Raw genomic sequence first — 18,052 nt, forward strand, 5'->3', positions numbered from 1 at the left:
AAAACGGAAACATTAGACCCAGAAGCTGCAGAAGTTATAGTTCAATGAAAGAAGGGACGTCCGTCCTTTACTAGTACATATTATGTTATACATCATTGAAAGAGAATTATTTATTTTAATTTTCAGTTCCAATTTCATTATGATATTTTTTATGACACAAGTGTTATACAAAAAAATGACGCGACGCTGATGATTTCAAACAGTAATATTTTGAGAAATGGGGCGAAGTGGAAAGTGAATCTTGCACGATTGTATAGAGGAAGGTGCACTGAAAAGATTCCATCCTGTTAAAATACAGGACTCGTTGGGACTTGAAAGATATTCCTTGTCAATTTTATAAAATGTCGCAGTTTTCCTGACTGTATTCAGAATTATTTTTTAATAGATTGTTTACATTATTTACTAATGAACGATGATTTTTTATCGCAAGACTGCTCTTTAATTAAAAAAAAATGTATTTGGCTACTTTCCTCTGGTATACGACTTTTCCTTATAACTTGAAAACGAAAAGTTTCCCCAACATTCCATTTAAACCATTGAAAGGGGCATTAAATATAGTATCAAATAAACAGTCCTCGAATTATTTTATCACAATTACGTTGAAAAAATTAAAAATAAATAAATAAATGTAAAAAATATTAAATTACACAGCATTAGAAAGGAATAATTTTATCAAATTTTTTTACGTCAATTTCATTCCGGTATCTTAAAAAAGACCCAAATGGCGCTAAATAAGTGAATTCGGCCCGCTGTGCGTCGTCGCGTGATGCGCGATCCGAGGAATAATGTTGACACATCGGGTGACAAAATTTTTTCATTTTTTCGGAATAAGAATGATTGCAATGGATCGCTGAGATCTTTCTGATAAAAATGAGCCCAGGCACGAACTCAATCAGACTGTACTGAGTATTTTAAAAAATAATGCATTCTGTATCGACAGAGTTTTTGCGCATGATACTTATTAATTTTATGGGAATTGTAAAGAAAAGATGAATCGTTAACTCGAAAGCGCACAAGAAAATGGAATGTGAATGTCATAACTATCATGAAGCGCTGGAGGAGAGATAATCCTGACAGGTTAATTTGGCAAGTTTAGTTGGCTTGTCCCTCTCCCCCAATTGCTAAAAACTAGCTGCATCAGGTTAGCTTTCATGCATGTGCACTGCACATGCAGAGCCTTACCAGTCTGTATGCGTTAGGGTCAGATATGTAGGATAACGAGGATTTCTATCCTCGGAGGAGTTCTATACTTCTGTTCGTGAAGAAAGAGAAGGGGATTGAAGGCTAGTCAAAGTCCACTGGATTCCGTCCACTTTCTCATTTCTCTGTTCAGGCATGCGCATTGACATTATCGTTACTGCTCCATATATCCAATAATCTCTACATGCAGCAGGTCTGGGTTAGGTCCCTTACCATTACATTTATGTCTGCGCATAAACATACAAACGCACCTGTTGTCATACATTAATATGGGGTTGCATAGTGAATGAATGTCGAAATGACTTTGGAAATACTTATTTTATTTGTACGCGAGAGAGGCGTTGTAATAGCATCGAACATTTCGGTACTGTCGCCCGACGCCGACCGACTGCCCCGGCCACGCTAGGCTCGTTGACGCAAACCTTAAGATGCGATCCCACAGCGCGTGGCTGGGCAAACCTTCAAGGCTCGTCAAATCTGTTAGGCGGCAGGCCATGGGGATTCCAAAAAACGCGGCTAATCGAAGCTGACAATTCCCACGGTGCATGGCTCAGCGAGTTCGGCGCCGTACGCGCTGCGGCACGTGCTGTGGGATTGCATTTTTAAGCAAAAACCCATCGCTCGGGCGAGGAACCGTCGAAGGAGTTTTTAACATGATGCCTTATTTCCAAACGATTGAAACGCAACGTTTGATCTCCGTGGCTGGAGTCTACGGTGATACGTTTCACACATAGTAACAAGAGAAGAGTCTGTGTTTCTCGAAAGGGGGCGGGGGGGGGGGGGGAGTAGAATCAGCAATGCATCCTATTCTTGTCACTCAATCTCTCTCTCTCTCTCGATGACCTGACAGGGGGCTGGGACTATTAGTAAAAATTGTTTTTATTCAATAAAATTTATCCGAATATTGGAATAGCCCGGGTATTTGAATACGCATGGAACATTTTTCAAATGTTACATTCGAAGTGGAGCTGTACACGAATTATTAAATATAATCCGACTATACAAATATTATATTCGAATAGTTGCGCAAAATGTTTTAGACCAAAGCCACTGAGTTTTAAATGTCGAAATGTATCAGGAAAGAAAAATACTATATTCTAACTATATTCAAGTACAGCCCTAATTCGATTGTAGTATTTGAATAGGGCAATATTCGAGGAATATTCATAACATTCGAGTATTTATGAAGCATCCAAAAATTGAGTTGCCCAAATAGTCCAACCTTACCTGGTAGTAGAACAATGTACTAGCAAAAACAAACTTGATAAAAAAAACCGTACCAATTCAAATATGAGATCTTTTTCATCCAAGTGCCTTAGTTCGTGCCTAGAACGTCTCTGAGGTCTACCCGAATTTCCTGAGCCGACTGGCTGACTTCCTGGCTGGCCTGAATCGCTGGGTGAAACACTCAGAAAGGTTGGCGTTCCGTCGATAGTATTGACGATCGGTTTGAGCAAACCGCCACGTTCAAACTCGTGGGCCGAAATTTTACGGACAGGCGTCGTGGCACCTGATCCCCCAGAACCACCACGACCGGAAGACGATGTGCCACCCGCATGGATAGGACTCGACAGCTCCACGCAGCTGCTCGACGAAGATGTCGGCGTCGCATGCGAGACCAGCCACATGTCTACGGTTTGCCTCGTTACTTTCCTATCGATGGAAAATCGTTTAACTGTTAACTTACTGTCGTATTGCTGCACCTATAGTAAAACAATTAATACAGAAACTCTGTACACTATTCTCTCGATATAGGCTCGCGACTCGAAATCGGCGACGAATCTTTATCGCAAGGTGGACACGATTCTGTAGCTCGCGTTCTCTCACCGAATACTCGCTTGTAACATCACCGAAATGCTTCGTGAAGGAGACCAAGCATCAGCACGCAGTAGAGCTGTTCGAGTACTCGAAAAAAGCGAGCCGAGCCTGACTCGGCCCGAAGAACCGGTCCGCGCCGAGTACCCGTAAAAACCGAGCGGCTCGAAGAGAATCGAGTACTTGAATTTTTTCGGGCGACCCGAATGTACTTCGAGAAGATCGAAATTTTCGAGCCGTCCGACTGTGATGAGTAGCTTGAAGATTGAACGTTTTTAGCAATACGAATGTTTCGAATATTTTAGGTTAGGAAATGTGTATCTACAGCAGGGTTGACTAACTGGTGGCTCGCGAGCCACCGGGGGCTCTTCCGCCTTGCTGCTACGCTGAATGGTCCCCCTCCATACCTACCAGACTCTGACGATTGCAGTAGATTCCTCCTTCTTTCCTTTTCTTTTCGACTGCGATCGTCAGAGTCTGGTAGGTATGGAGGGGGCCATTCAGCGTGGCAGCGAGGCGGAGGTGCCCCTGGTGGCTCGCGGGCCACCAGTTAGTCAACCCTGATCTACAGGAATGCAAATAATGGTTTTTATTAATGTGAATAATTAAAATGTAAACTGCGAATGAAAATATTCCATAACTATTGAAAATAAGTTAATGCCGTGTAGAAGTCCACATACATATGTATCACATTATGCCACATTAAAGTAACAAAAACTTCGACACATCATGAATTGCTAGTTCGATTTTTTCTAAACTACATAGCGTAGAGATGCCATATTTTGCGAATAATTAGATTTCATCTAAAAAACACTTGGAAAAACACATCTCTTAATTTTGACTATACTTAATTTGTACTTCATAATCGTCTCTTTATTTATGTATATTTATTCATTTTTTATTACCTGGTAACAACCTTTGTTAACAGTGAAGTAACAGAAATACATATACAAAATATACATATAAAAAAGGAAAACTAACGAGAAATGAAGAATAAAATAAAGAGAAGTATATGAATACGTTCATGCATGCATGAAAAACAAGAAAAAGAGAGATTTCAAATTAGTACTTATTTTAAATAGTTGCAGAATATTATTATTCGCAGTTCACATTTCAATTATTCACATTATTAAGATCCATTATTCAGGCATTATTTATATTCTAGTAGATACACGTTTCCTAACCTAAAATATTCGAAACATTCGTACCGCTCGAAACGTTCAAGTTTCAAGCTACTCGTTACAGTCGGACGGCTCGAAAATTTCGATCTGCTCGAAGTACATTTAGGCCGCGCGAAAAAATTCGAGTACTCGGTTCTCTTCGAGTATTCGGCTCGGCTCCGACCGAATTTCAAGCTATTCGAATATTCGAGTACTCGCGCAACCCTAACACGCAAACGACAATGTAAAGGTGAAATCCCACAGCACGTTGCGTGGCGAGTTTCACGCCGTACTCTCCAAACCACACACCATGGGAATGATCAGTCAGCTTGGGCTAACCGCGTCGACAAAACGCCCCTGACTTACCGACTCGCGCTCGCTAAACAGATTTGATGAGCCTACGAGCCTCGCCGAGGCACGCGCCGTGGGATCGCACCTTAAGACAGAGTTCGTGTCGTAGACGCTTTCGCTCCCCTCCTTCACTTTTCATTTTCTTTCTCTCGTTGTCAGTGACGTTATCAACTAGTAGCCGGCGAGCAAATGCGAGCCTCAGTAAGTGGTGGGGATACGAATCTTTATCGTGAAGTAGTAGTGAGTTTATATCGGGAGAACACTGCACTAACATAAGACTACACTTTGCATATCGCCGTATAGATATAGTTACTTATCGTAGAAAATATGTGTATATAACATTGAGCGACATCCTAACGGGAGTGTGAACAGAGCAATGGCGAACGGTCAGACAAGGAACACAAATACGAGGGATTGCTTTCTCTGTCTTACTAGACTATAGATGGATAGTGCATTCCAGTGAACTTATCCGCCCACAAGAAGGTAAAACATATCCAAAAAATAATATCTTTTTGAATAATGATCGCAAAATAAAAAAGAGTTACATGTGTTAAAATTACTCATGATTATTATTTTGAGAGTCGTAACTGATGCTAACAAAAATCGTGGCGTGGTGGCGTGCCGCGTGGCGTCTATACCCCCACTACACACAAATTTATTACGTTCGCACACTATCTTCGATTTCTCTCGGACCGCTGTCGCCTCTACTTCTTCCCACTGCTGTTCACACTGCAGTTAGGATAGACCTCGTGGGTATATAATATACAAATTTGGAGACTAAATGTCGAATATATGGACTTCATTATATTATCGATGACGTAGCATTTGTCTTGTTTATAATGTTTCTACCTTTTCAAAATATCGTATTCACTGGCACTCTTCATCTTTAGATGTTAATTATACATTCATTTGTGAAATTCATAAAATACCCGCTTATTTTTCAGGCATGCTGAATTATTCTCATGGCGAGCACGGACGCCTGGGAGCACCCGCGGGCGCATTCAGGGCCCAATGAGTCCGACAACGGAGTGAGGGGCAATTGGAATAGTAGGAGCGGAGCGTTTATGCGTGTGTAATACACAGGTGTAACGGACTCACGGCCATCACCATTAACAGCGTACCCCACCACGAGACTGTTTACTAAGAAGTGGGGGTTTGTAGCCCACAGACGAGTGCCCGTCTATTGACCATGCCTGGTACAGACTATCTATTCTATTTCGCATTTCTTCCGAGGTCTAAGAAGTGACCATGATATAGAGACTCTTATGGACGAGCTCTTAGCACTATATTAGTTTTAATACCAACGACCTGGCGGCGCTGTACTCAATTTAGGTAGTGTTGGCAACATCACGTTGCATGCGTCCTTAGACCATGTACATGGCGTCCCAAAATTAAAGGACAATCCAGAACATGCAATGTCCTGATGCAAGAAGACATCGAAAAGTCTTTTACCGTTTTGGGATTCGAGGCTTCTTTCTCCAGATATTAACATTTGAATATTAATGGTGGAACTTCCAGGCCACACAGTTTAAAGCCGAAACATCTGACCGCGGGCAGTGACCTCCGGCACGCATACGCAGAAGGCGCACGTACGTACAGACCCACACGTTAGGGGCGCTAATTCTTTTCACGGTCAGTTCTACTCTGTGTCTAAACCTGTATCTACGCGCGCCTCCTGCCTCAGCATGTCAGTATACGCTAACGCACGCTCAACTGACTCGGCTTTAAACTGCGCGGCCCGGAAGTTTCACCGCTAATATTTAACTGTTAATATCTGGAGAATGAAGCCACGTATCCCAAAATGGTAAAGGACTTTTCGATGTCTCCATGGATCAGGATACTGCATGTTCCGGATTGTCCCAAAATTTTGGGACACACTGTATACTTATAGACACGGCCCACTATATAGAAATTCATGAGTCAAAATGAAGCAAAGATAACGGGGAAAATGTGACGTCACTTGTGAGCAGAAGATAATTCGAAGTAGTGAATACTGCATCAGGCCTTAGTTAAACCATATACATATACAAGTGAGGTTACATATTTTTTTGTAAATGAGTTTTGAAGAATTATTAATAATGGTGCACACATGTTGTATAAAGAACGGCAACGATAATTATTAAATTGCATTTCCGTAATTATTTATACATTGTTTTGAAAGTAAAAACTTCCACCATTACTTTGCCCACATGTGACGTCACGTAGATAATTTTATCTTTGCATCAACGCAGTTATCTGGAGTCGTGTCTATAGGTATATATGATCTCATTATGCATCCACCGACGCCATTTTGGCCACATGATTTGATTTTGTTTTATACTGTAGCGTCAGTATCACGTAGTAGCGTCCTTTAGCTTATGAGAAAATTCTGTTTTTATATATATATTTAAAACTTTGAATCAGCAGGTATGTTAAATCTTAGAAATTAAATATTAGAAATAAAGGAAATAATGAATAGAATATTATAAAATTACATCTGTCTCCCAACTTACTGCGTTCTCGCAGTTTCTTTTTATGCGATATAAAACGGGTAAAAATTAACTACATTTCAGTTTTGAGTTAAAATTAATTTAATTATTATTAATATGAAAAATATAATAAAATTGGAGAAAAACACGTATGCGTTTACCCCATGAGCCACTGATCCATTGGCGATTTCGTACTGGGCATTAGAAAGCGGCCCATGTGGCAAATGCAAGCCCAACACGGCCCTGAAATGAAAATCATGAAACACATTTGCCGCCCCATCCTGCTAGAGTATCACTTACATCTCCCAGTTTGTACTCAGGTGTCTACCCGAGGTCCCGAGGGCTGGATGGGATTTTACTACTGGTTTCTTTTGTTCCAGACCGCAAAATCTCAAATTATGAGGTCATTGTTCAAGGTGATCCCATCTGATTTCGAAGTTAAAAATGGTATCAATTGATTCGATTTGGCGATATCTTTCCAATGGTGCATAGCAATCGCTGTACGCTCGTAGATCAGTAATCCCCTCAAGGACTTAACATTGTCTTTTTAGCTTCGGGAATTAATGCGTTCAAAAGATACAGGGGCAATTGTGCATAAAAGGGTAAACCTCACCGATTTTGTTTAATCACTTTACCACGGTATTTCTGTCGACTTATTGCGACACAACGCATTCCACTTTCCAACTTGTCCCGGGTATTAGTAGTGGTTGGGGCCAGAATAGTGCGGGGCGCGAATATGCGTAGTAGCGAACCGATATGAGTTTGGGGATGCTAAAAATGCGACTGTCGTTACAAGCATCGCACGGGGGCATGCAACAATTATTTCTTTTCTGTCTTCGTCGAAAACAATCATAATTGTTACACGTTATCATGCGATCCAAAGCTAAAATTTTATATTTGGGGTCCTCTCACATTCTTCAAAACGCCTCTAAAATTTCATCTCGATCGGCCACCAGTGCCTTTCGGAAGTACAACCAAATGTTATTTAGGTATTTTTCTTGACAAGTTCTCTTTTCTGCTCAATACTTCTTATGAAACTATTAATTACTTATGTTATGATTTTCATACCTTTTATTAAATAAACATATGATATTATATTGTTAAATAAAACTAGTACCTAATAGTTTTGTACTTTTGTTTATCTTAGGGAACCTTTTTTAATAAACGTTCTAATATAACTTGTTTCCATGGCACTTTTATTATACAGGTTCTAAAATACCTGTTCCATTAAAACACTTTTTAAACAAGTTTCTAAAGGCACGGTTAAACACATGTGCAATGCGCGCTGCAGAACTCCATTAAAAGAGTCGATTTTTATGGGTGGACGCGCAACGAGGTACCTGGTACAACATGAAGCCGCGCACGCGAATGGTTGCGCGCATCGTCGAATGCATCAGAAATTGTACAGTATTCCACGGGAAAGACCTACTTATCTCCCTGTTTTGCTGTCTCGGCGCGAGCGAAGATCTTCGGACCCTACTAACAAGGGGAGGACGCGGTGTGATAGACATTGATTTTGATGAGCCTTGGCACGAGGGATCTATGTTGAAAATAAGTAAGTAGGTGTCGGAGCGTTTAACCCAATAGGCCTTCATAATAGAGATATTTACATACAAATTATTTAAAAATTTCGAAGTGCACTTATAAAGCATAAAAGCTAACCTAAATTTAAGAATATGCTGTAGAGCGTTTGGAAAGACGTCGGCGTGGCGTTGTTGCGGTCGTCAGTTCTTTTCCGCTCTGTGTGTAATATATTTTCTTCACGCTTTATTTTTTCCACACCTTGTCAACAGTGAGAACAAAGGTAACGGTAGTAACGTTCATTATTAATTCTTTTAAATGTATAAATATAATTAACGTTTTCTTTTAACGTGGAGAAATCTTCAGAAGACACCGCGACATCTCCAAAGGGGGTACTATCCTGGCGCCCCTGGAGGATTCCTCTCTAGAGGTGTCAGGGAGTCTTTTGAAGATTTCCCCACGTTAAAAGAAAACGTTAATTATATATGTACATTTAAAAGAATTAATAATGGAGTTAATACCATTACCTTTTTTCTCACTGTTGATATAGTGTGGACAAAAGAAAATGTGAAAAAAATGTATTTATTAGATACAGGCAGGATCGAACTCACGACCGCCACAACGCCACGTCGACGTCTTACTGAACGTTTTACAGATTTTTTTTTAACATGATATTTATTGATGAGAAGGAGTATAATTGTGATTAACAGTGAGCTCAATAAATAAGAAAAAAAACTCATTAGTCTGAGAAGTTCAAAAAGTGCCCGGATGCCCCAGAGCGTTCAAGACTCCCGGGCAGGTCAGTCGGGTATGCGTACATATATAGCCTAATATCGTACTACCGTAAGCTGCCCCCTTAGGCGGATGGTGAAACTATGTACAGCTATCTCTATATAAGGAAAAAGGAACTAATTCCAGAAAAAAACCCTGAAGCGTTCATAGAGGAGACTTATCGACTAATACTTATAAACTAAACTTACTGACTAGGAATATATACAAGGGTACCCAGAAGGGTTATTGTAGTTGTAGGCAGCGGGGCCTATTACGTGGCACAGGAATGTGCCTAACGCTATGTGAAGCCAAGTAATGTCCCTCGGTGGGCGAACAGAGAGTTGCCGATAGTCCCTCGTATTTAATGGGGGCTAGGGGGCATCCCCGGTGGAGTAACAGTCTGCGTTCCCCGAGGTCGCGCAGGTACTCGCTATTGTTTGACAGCCACCAGTATTTAGTGAAATGAAGGTAGTGAAAATCTACGAAGTCCCTCCTGAGGGTCGAGGCCTCGTCCTGAGTGGCTAGGAGTTTGATAGAGTTGTTGTCTATGGTCGGGAGGGTGCTAAAGTAATAGCGAGTAAGTTTGATCATATGAAGATCGATTCTGGGGACATTTGCCTTGTCGTACAAAACGTGATTGCTGATGAAGTGCTATCAGTTGGAAGCCTGAGTCCTGTAGAGGTCCAGGCAGGCCATCAGCACTCTCCGTTCGGGAGTTCTGAGCTTCTCGGCCACAGTGTAGTTGAAATTCCACAACACTGAAACAGCATACGAGATAATGGGGCGAACCAGTAACATGTAAAGTATGACTTTAGCTCTACCGGAGAGAAACTTGTTATGGAAGAGCCTTCCGATGGCCCTTCTCCAACAGAGCGCCAAAGTGTATGCTGCCCCTCAGCAGGTAGTCCAGATGGATTCCCAAGTACTTGACCACTTTTCTATGGGGAAATAGCTCTTTGTTACAAGTACCCGGGACTGTGGCCGAAATCTGAAAGTATTTGGCTCCCGATTTGGCTTTAGATGTCAGGTTGGCGAGAAGCTTTTGGAAGAGTATGGTTTCACTTTTCTATTGGCATCTAGTTTATTTTGAACAACGTCAACTCGGTTCTCAGCCACGTATATCACTGTGTCATCAGCGAAGGCTAAAAGCTTCGCGTTGCCTTTTTCGTTGAAGCCGAAAAGGCTTGGGAGATTACTCAGAAGGATGTTGAACAGGATTGGTGAGTTGACGGTGCCCTGTTGGAGCCCCTCCCTGACAACGAATTTCAGAGGGGAGGTCAGATTGCCATTCCAAAGACCTTCCGGTAATCATGCTCAAGACAAGTGACGTCAGCCATCTCGGGAAGCCTTTCCTTTGCAATTTATAACTTAGGCCGTTCAACCACACTGAGTCGAACGCCTTCTCGATGTCCAGGAAGGCCGCGCCCAGCTGTCGACTGGCCGCAGCCACCGAGTTTACGTCTGAGAGGGACCTGTGAATCGCGTGCGTAGTTGAGTGGCGATACCTAAATCCGTATTGATGGTCGGGGATAATGTTGTTGTCAACACAGTGGTCTGATAGTTTATCGTTGATAACTAATTACAAAATTTTGCTTAAGCTGAGGGTCAAGCTTGTGGGTCGGTAGCTAGACGGGTCTGTGGAGCATTTGCCTTTCTTCAGAATGGGAAGGATTTTAGCGTTTTTCCATATATCAGAGAAGTAGCTGTGGTTGATCACGTTGTTAAATATCATGGTTAGCCCAATTATTATCTTAGGGGGAGGTGTTTAAGTAAGATCGGAGGAATACCGTCCAAGCCACTAGAGGTCTTGTTGGGCAGTCTTCTGAGGATCCTCGCCATGGGGGGGGGGGGGGTGTACGAGTTCGTTTAAAGGGGCCGGGTTTGTGGCGGGGTTGTTCACGCTGAAGACGGTGATAGTTACACTTTGCTCCCTCTGGAGGGCCAAGTCTATTTTGGGGGCCCGCACCGAATCGTCTACAATCTCCTTCAGGCGCGTGCCAGAATTCAAGTAACGGGATGAGTTGATGGCTTCATAGAAAGCTCCTATAATGTTTAATTTATCAATGGGAGCAGTGAAAGTATAGGTATTGTCCGATAGGCTTGCCTTAGTAAGGTCGCAAATGCAGCGGGCCAGAAGTGTGTCATTGTCCCGAGACGCATAAAGTATTGATGCTCGATCGGTTTCGGGGACGGGAGATTGCATTAGTTTTTGGAAAAAATTCGTCTGAGCGGCGAAAGTCTATCATTTTTATTAGGTTGGACCAGAATTTGTCTATTAATTTCCTGAACTCGGCTTGTAGGGCGGACACTAGTTCTTTATGAAGGGCCTTACTCTTTTAGTTACCCTCAGGTTGGCCTGAGGGTCTGTTCTGTGGAGGTCATGAAGAAGGGTGACTGTGCACTTTTTATGTTTTTGGAGTTTTCAGATTTTCTGATTGAGGTATTTGCAGGTATTGTTGCATTCTTTGAATTCAGGCACGCACCTGGAGATAGCCCTATTCATTTACCCCAGTCACTATGGTAAAAGTCAGATAGATTCCGAGTGAATCTGGCCCAGTTCGTGGCCTTGAAATTGTAGCGGTGGGCGCTCGTGTTTTGCGCTCCTAGTGGGACCTAACCCAGACCATCTCCTAGCGGGACCAAGCGTCACCATGTAACTCAAAGGCGAGCGTGATAGCCAAGTGATCGCTATCGTAGGAGACAGTCGCGGCCTTCCCATTCAGGTCGTTGGTAAGACTGAGCCTGGAGTCGGTCAAGCAGACATCTAGAAAGGTTTGGGCCGGCTTGGAGGTAGGAAATGCAGGCGGAATTACATTTAGCTTATATTCGCAGCCATTGCTCATCTCCCAACGGGAGAGCTGAATACCACTCTGGTTGTTCGCTCCGTCGCCCCAGGTGATCCGTTTGGCATTGAGATCGCCAGCAATTATATAATACGCGTTATCGCGAGTCAGGTCGAGGCCACAGAATAGGTTGTCGAGTTCCTCGAAGAAATGGACCCTGCAGTCTCTTCTGGCGAATATATTAACAAGAAAGAGCGAACTGTTGTTACTGGCGTGGACTCTAATGATGGGGTATTGAATTATTTTGTTCGACAGGGTGGATGGGAGCGAAATCTCCTCGAAGGGGAAGTTATCTTTAATCAAAATTGCAGTGCCTCCGCCCTTCACCGAGTTCGACCTGTCTCTGTGTATGAGTTTATAACCTTTAAAAGCAGGTTTATGCGTAGGGTGGAGTTTTTTCTCGGAGAGGAGAACTACGTCATGGTTGTGGTCGCGTAGGAACTGCAGGAGTTCAAGTCATCGGCAATGCGTTACAATGGAGTTGACATGGATAGCGGCGATTCTAATATTATTGACACGTTCGCAATTATGGGAGTTGAAGATGAAGTCAATTCTATCTGTATTTGCCGTTATTTGTAACGCGAGGGTTTGGAATTGCGAGGTTACTAGTGCAGAAATCTCTTTTTTATAGGCGCAGAGTGATCTGACCCTCTTCCCAGGGTTGCCCAGCGGACGGACCGTACGCCCGAGGGTCGGGTCATGGGGACACATGCGCAACCACAGTGGCCTCGCCTAACGGCCCTTAGCCTCTGGCGTCCCAAGCAGGGATAAGGTACCTCTGAGTGAGCGAGTATGACCGCCGGTGAGCGCCGGATACTGCCCCCGTATATTGTTTTTTATTTATATATGCGGGGCTTGCTAAGCTCTTATCCCCGCGGGAGTTTTGGCTGGATGCAGCTTGGAATAATAGCTGGAAGGCCAAACTCCTTCTCGCCCAATGCGTCTCCCGAACGGGAACCATGTGTCGAGAAGCTCTCTTTGCTTTGCTCAGACCCAGGGCGCGGTAGCAAATGACCCGTCATCGTACTAGTGACGCATCGTAACTATGACTACCTTAGGTTACCAAATGACACGTCATCGAACTAGTGACGAAACGTAACTATGACTATCTCTGATTACCAAATGACCCGACATTGTATTAGTGACGCTCTAATGGAAGTACAAAATGGCAAAAAGACCGTAGCTAACGTAGCCGGCTCAACAAGTAACGCCCTACGGAGTTGCAGAAAGAAAGAGGTGTCAGGAAATTGGAAAAGGACATAGTCCTAGAGTTGAAAGAGAAGTGAGATGGGGGCCTATCTATTTTCACGTTAAACAAACTGCGATCTGGCTGAAAGTACAGCCATGGGCGAGCTAATGACTGCGCGCCGCTGTGAGGTTTCGGCCGGTTTGAAGCAATACGCGGCCAGGACTCAGTCCAATAGCGCGCGACATAAGATGAAGGGGGGATAGGCCCCGTTCGGGAGAGGTATTGAATGAGGAGAAATTGTTGACGATCAGGCAAAGTAAACGGAAATGAGATAGGCATGGACGGAACTGCTGCACCCGGAAAACAAAATTTCCATAAAAATGTTAAATAGTAACGAAGACGAAGCCTCGGACGTGGAGATCCGCAGTCCCGGGATTCCAGCGGCGAACTTGTCCGCTAGCCGTGAGAGGACCATAGACAACCTAGGCGAGGATCGGGATAATAAGATAAGGCAAACTATCGCGCTGCCACGGGGCAGCCTCATCAAGTGCGCCGGGTGCCTACGAGGCAACTGAGACATGCAATTTATAACTGAAAAAGACTTTATTAACCACGTTGAAGAACAACACGACGGTTTGGAGGTATGTTGGCAGTGTGGCATGTGCAACAAAGCTTGGGCTGAATTGCGCGCACTACGCTGCCACATCCCCAAATGCAAAGGTCTCGGGAGCGATCTGGAGCTAGCTTTCAGATACGCGGAGTGTGCCAGCTCCTATAACTCTCAGAGGGGCCTCTCAACCCATGAGAGACATAGGCACCCTGATGTCAGAAACGAGAAGAGGAAAGGCACTGAAGGGGCGCCCCCGAGAGCTGCGAAAAAGAAAGGTGCAAAAGCCACTGTTTGGTCAGAAGAGGAACTTGATCTGACCTACAGGGGCAGAACTCAAATCAATGCGCTGACAATGCCCCAATAAATCGGCAAAACAAATCAGCGACAAGCGCCGACAGATAATACCTCCTATAGAGGTAATAACTGTAGATGAATCTGAGACTGGATCAGACTATCTGTCGGCAGAAGAAGAGAAGGCCCCGCCAAGCCCTCTCGAAGCCAGGCCAGTACCGGAGGCCGACGGTAGCTGGAAAATGGCGCTGAAAGAGGCGATCGCGACAAGCGAAACAGAGGTCCCAGCATGGAATGTGATCCTGGGAGATATTAAAAGAGTTGCGGAGGACGAAAACGAATCTTGCTGCGAAATATAATACTTTTTGTATTAAATTCTACGTGCTCGCCATTAGCTCAGGAATACAAGCAACTCTGGCCAATTGATCTTTCATCGCAGAGCCTCTCTATCTACAATCTCTCTTTTCAATACTTAATTTACAGATGCTGTCTTTCATTTCGGCCTTTCCTGCATTGATGGAGTTTTGACAAGGGGGACACCAGATAGAGAGCCCCAGCGATAAAAAGACTTATAAACAAATCGAATTTCCATTAAAAAAATGTGGCATTGATCGTAAATATTTTGGAACGTGCTACGCATACCCAATGCGTAACAGATAGGATACATTACTGTCATAAAACCGATATATAACCGTTACGGAACCGATATAAGATCAGTTCTGCAGAACCGTAACCGAAATCGATATAGCCAGAAATTTCGGTCCTTTATAACAGTTATTCAGAATATCGGTTCTTCATAACTGTTTCAGTCAGGACCGATATATAACAGTTTGAAACAGTTATTCTCGCAACCGTTTCAACCCCTGTCAAGAGGTCGAGTCTCTCCGTGGTTACGCGCGAACACTAGTAAGTGTGATTTTTTAATACAAAAGCGAGTTAGTGAGATTATACAGATTAAGAACAATGCAGGGCCTGTTGAAGGAAAAAAGAAGAAATTGATAATTAACTGTTAAGTATTGAAGGACATCCTATACTAAATTTTTAACGTATACATCTATTATATGATGTATGTATATATATGTGTGGTGTGTTTCCACAGAGTCGGCAATGTTTCCCATTCGGAACGGGAAACAGGGATACAGGCACTAGACACTCGGGTGATGTTGCTCACCGTCCACTTGAATACAGTTTTTCGGGAACATATGGCCAACAGTCATTTTTATAAGGCCGTTTGAGGCAAGGGTCCAGTTGCTGTATCCCACAGAGATTGTTGAAAGACTGTAGCCCGGTCTATTCGTATCTCCTTAACCTTTAAAGGACGAGTCGCCAGACAGAAGTTGCGAGATACAAGTCGCTGGAGACAAGTCAATTATCCCACTGACTCGCCAGCGACTCCAGCGACAAAGTTGCCGGCGATTGTTGCCCGGTCTATACGAGCCTTTACGTGACTTGAAGAAAGATGGCCTTGTTCTCTTGATCGACAGGGGGGTTTCTTTACCGCCAGGGTCCGGCGAACCGCGGCGTTTCGCCCCGAGGGGCGGCCGGCCTAACATAGGCCTGATAAAAACGGACGAGATGCGCCCACTACACCTTGGAACGGCTATATATGAAAACCAGCGAACAGCGTAACTTTCGCAGGATTAGTAATCCACCACAAGGGCTGAATGACGAGTTTAAAACTGGGTGAATACTCGAAAAGGCGGCAGCAGTTGCATGAACCACCCGACGCCATTCAATTCTTCCAGGCAACTCCTGATCGCTCTACAGCGTATTCTAAAATCCAGGTTAGCTTTTATGCTTTATAAGAGCACTAAATTTTTTTCATTAAAGCCTATTGGCTTAAACGCTCGGACACCTATTTACTTCTTTTTTACGTAGATCCATCGGGCCAAGGTTCATCAAAATCGGTGTCTATCACACCGCTTCCTCCCCTTGTACACCACGTGGTGCGCGCGCCGATCATTCGCTTGCGCGTGATGGCCTGCTTTTCACTTTCGGCGAACATTTGCGCGGCTGGGATGCACGCGTCGACGTTACAACCGACCTTTTTGGAGGGTCTCAAGTGCAAATTTGGGCGCGCATTACAGATGTGTGGACGCGGGTTTCGCTGCGCACAGCGTTCGGCCACGCAATGCGCGCCGTTGCACATGTTTAACCGTGCCTTAAGGGTAACATTTCCTTCAATAAAAATTCCACAGGAACAGATATTTTCTTAAACGAAGCATATAAGTCCTAACAGACTTTTTTTAAAAACGAGAATTCCAGAACTTTTTCGATCCCTGGTTTATACCATTGGAAAGTATCTGAAAAAGCAGACCAAGTGCAAATGAATCTGGCACAGGCCCGCACTGACAAAGTGAAAAAACCTCGAAAGGCGGCGGCATTTCCAACTATAACACGAGGTTCTATCTTCTGGGGCGCAAACCAGGCAACGCCACTGAATATCATGCGACCGTGACCGGTCCTTTTTGCGTAGTGTGAGTATGTAATCCTACTAATATAATAAATGCGAAAGTGTGTTTGGATGTTTGGATGTTTGTTACTCAATCATGTCGCAACGACACAACAGATCTTTCCGAAATTTGGTATACATGTAGTCTAGGACCGGGAATAACACATAGGATACTTTTTATCCCGCTTGATTGCGTAGTTCCTGTAGGAGATGTATACAGTATACATGTAGTCAAGAGCCCGGCCAGACCCACGCGTTAAGATCTCGGCGCTATCCCCACTACTTCTGTTTCACTCCCGTTCCGCGAAGACGAGAGCGAGATGGAACGAAAGCGTGTCAAAGGGAGTAAAAGCGAACGGGGAACGATACGAGACAGGCGACGCGTTGATACTTTGTCTCGGTCCATCTCTCGGACGCCTGATAGCTATTCCATCCCTCGTGTGCGCGACGTGCTTACGCGATGGACGCGAGCATGTACACGAAACCCCGACCTGCTCCCGTTCCATTTCGCCGCATTCCCGGCAAAAAGAAGCGAAAAATACTGTACACATTACTAAATGCCTAAACTACGTTAAAGGGCCATAACATTTTGTATGAAAAACAGTATATGACCACAAATCCTACTAATCCTACTAATATTATAAATGCGAAAGTGTGGATGTTTGGATGTTTGTATGTTTGTTACTCAATCACGTCGCAACTGCGTAGCGTAACGGATCTTTCTAAAATTTTGTATACACGTAGTCTAGGACTGGGAATAACCTATAGGATAGTTTTTACCCCCATTTTTTTAACCGATCTGGACCAAATATTGCATAATTACTCTCTAAACTCTGTGGAACATATAGACTACCATGAAATCTGGACATCCCTCCCCTTCATCTTTATTTCACCCCCTTGACACTCTGTGGCAATCAAAGCTTTACCCGGGTAACGCCGGGTACTTTAATCTAGTCTATCTACATATATAAAAGAAGAAGACCTGACTAATAGACTGACTGAATGACTGACTGACAAACTCATCAACGCCCAGCTCAAACGGTTTAACCTAGGAACGTGAAATTTGGGAGGTACATTGTTTTACCCACTAAGGAAGGATTTGTGGAGATTCTATCCCCAAGGGGGTGAAAAGGGGTAAAATGTGTTTTCCCCGACTCCCTAATCTCTTAGGCCCGATTAGATATCAACTTGCTTCTTACTCACAAAGATTATCCACACAAATGCCTAAAAATCAATTTCAGGATTTTATCCTAACCAACCCCTAAGGGGGTAAAAAGGGATGAAATGTGTTTTCATGGTGTCGTTAATATCTGTTAGACCCGAAGTGAAGCGCGGATGTATTTTGCTAGTGTAATATATGTTTATATTTTTATGAAAATAC

General features: G+C 43.6%; 1 protein-coding gene across 6 annotated transcripts in view; it reads right to left on the reverse strand.

The window, feature by feature from the left end:
- Nucleotides 1–18,052, reverse strand: part of LOC143378484 (dual 3',5'-cyclic-AMP and -GMP phosphodiesterase 11) — a 348,802-nt gene that overhangs the window by 57,366 nt on the left and 273,384 nt on the right. For all 6 annotated transcript variants that reach the window (XR_013088274.1, XR_013088275.1, XR_013088272.1 and 3 more), the window contains one exon: nucleotides 2,481–2,853. Coding sequence is in view for 1 of the 6 variants with exons in the window: in XM_076830260.1 (XP_076686375.1) it covers nucleotides 2,481–2,853 (373 nt within the window). In the remaining 5 variants the exon portion in view is untranslated. The remainder of the gene's footprint in view (nucleotides 1–2,480; nucleotides 2,854–18,052) is intronic.

This window comes from Andrena cerasifolii, chromosome 2, assembly GCF_050908995.1.
Source record: "Andrena cerasifolii isolate SP2316 chromosome 2, iyAndCera1_principal, whole genome shotgun sequence".
NCBI lineage: Eukaryota > Metazoa > Arthropoda > Insecta > Hymenoptera > Andrenidae > Andrena > Andrena cerasifolii.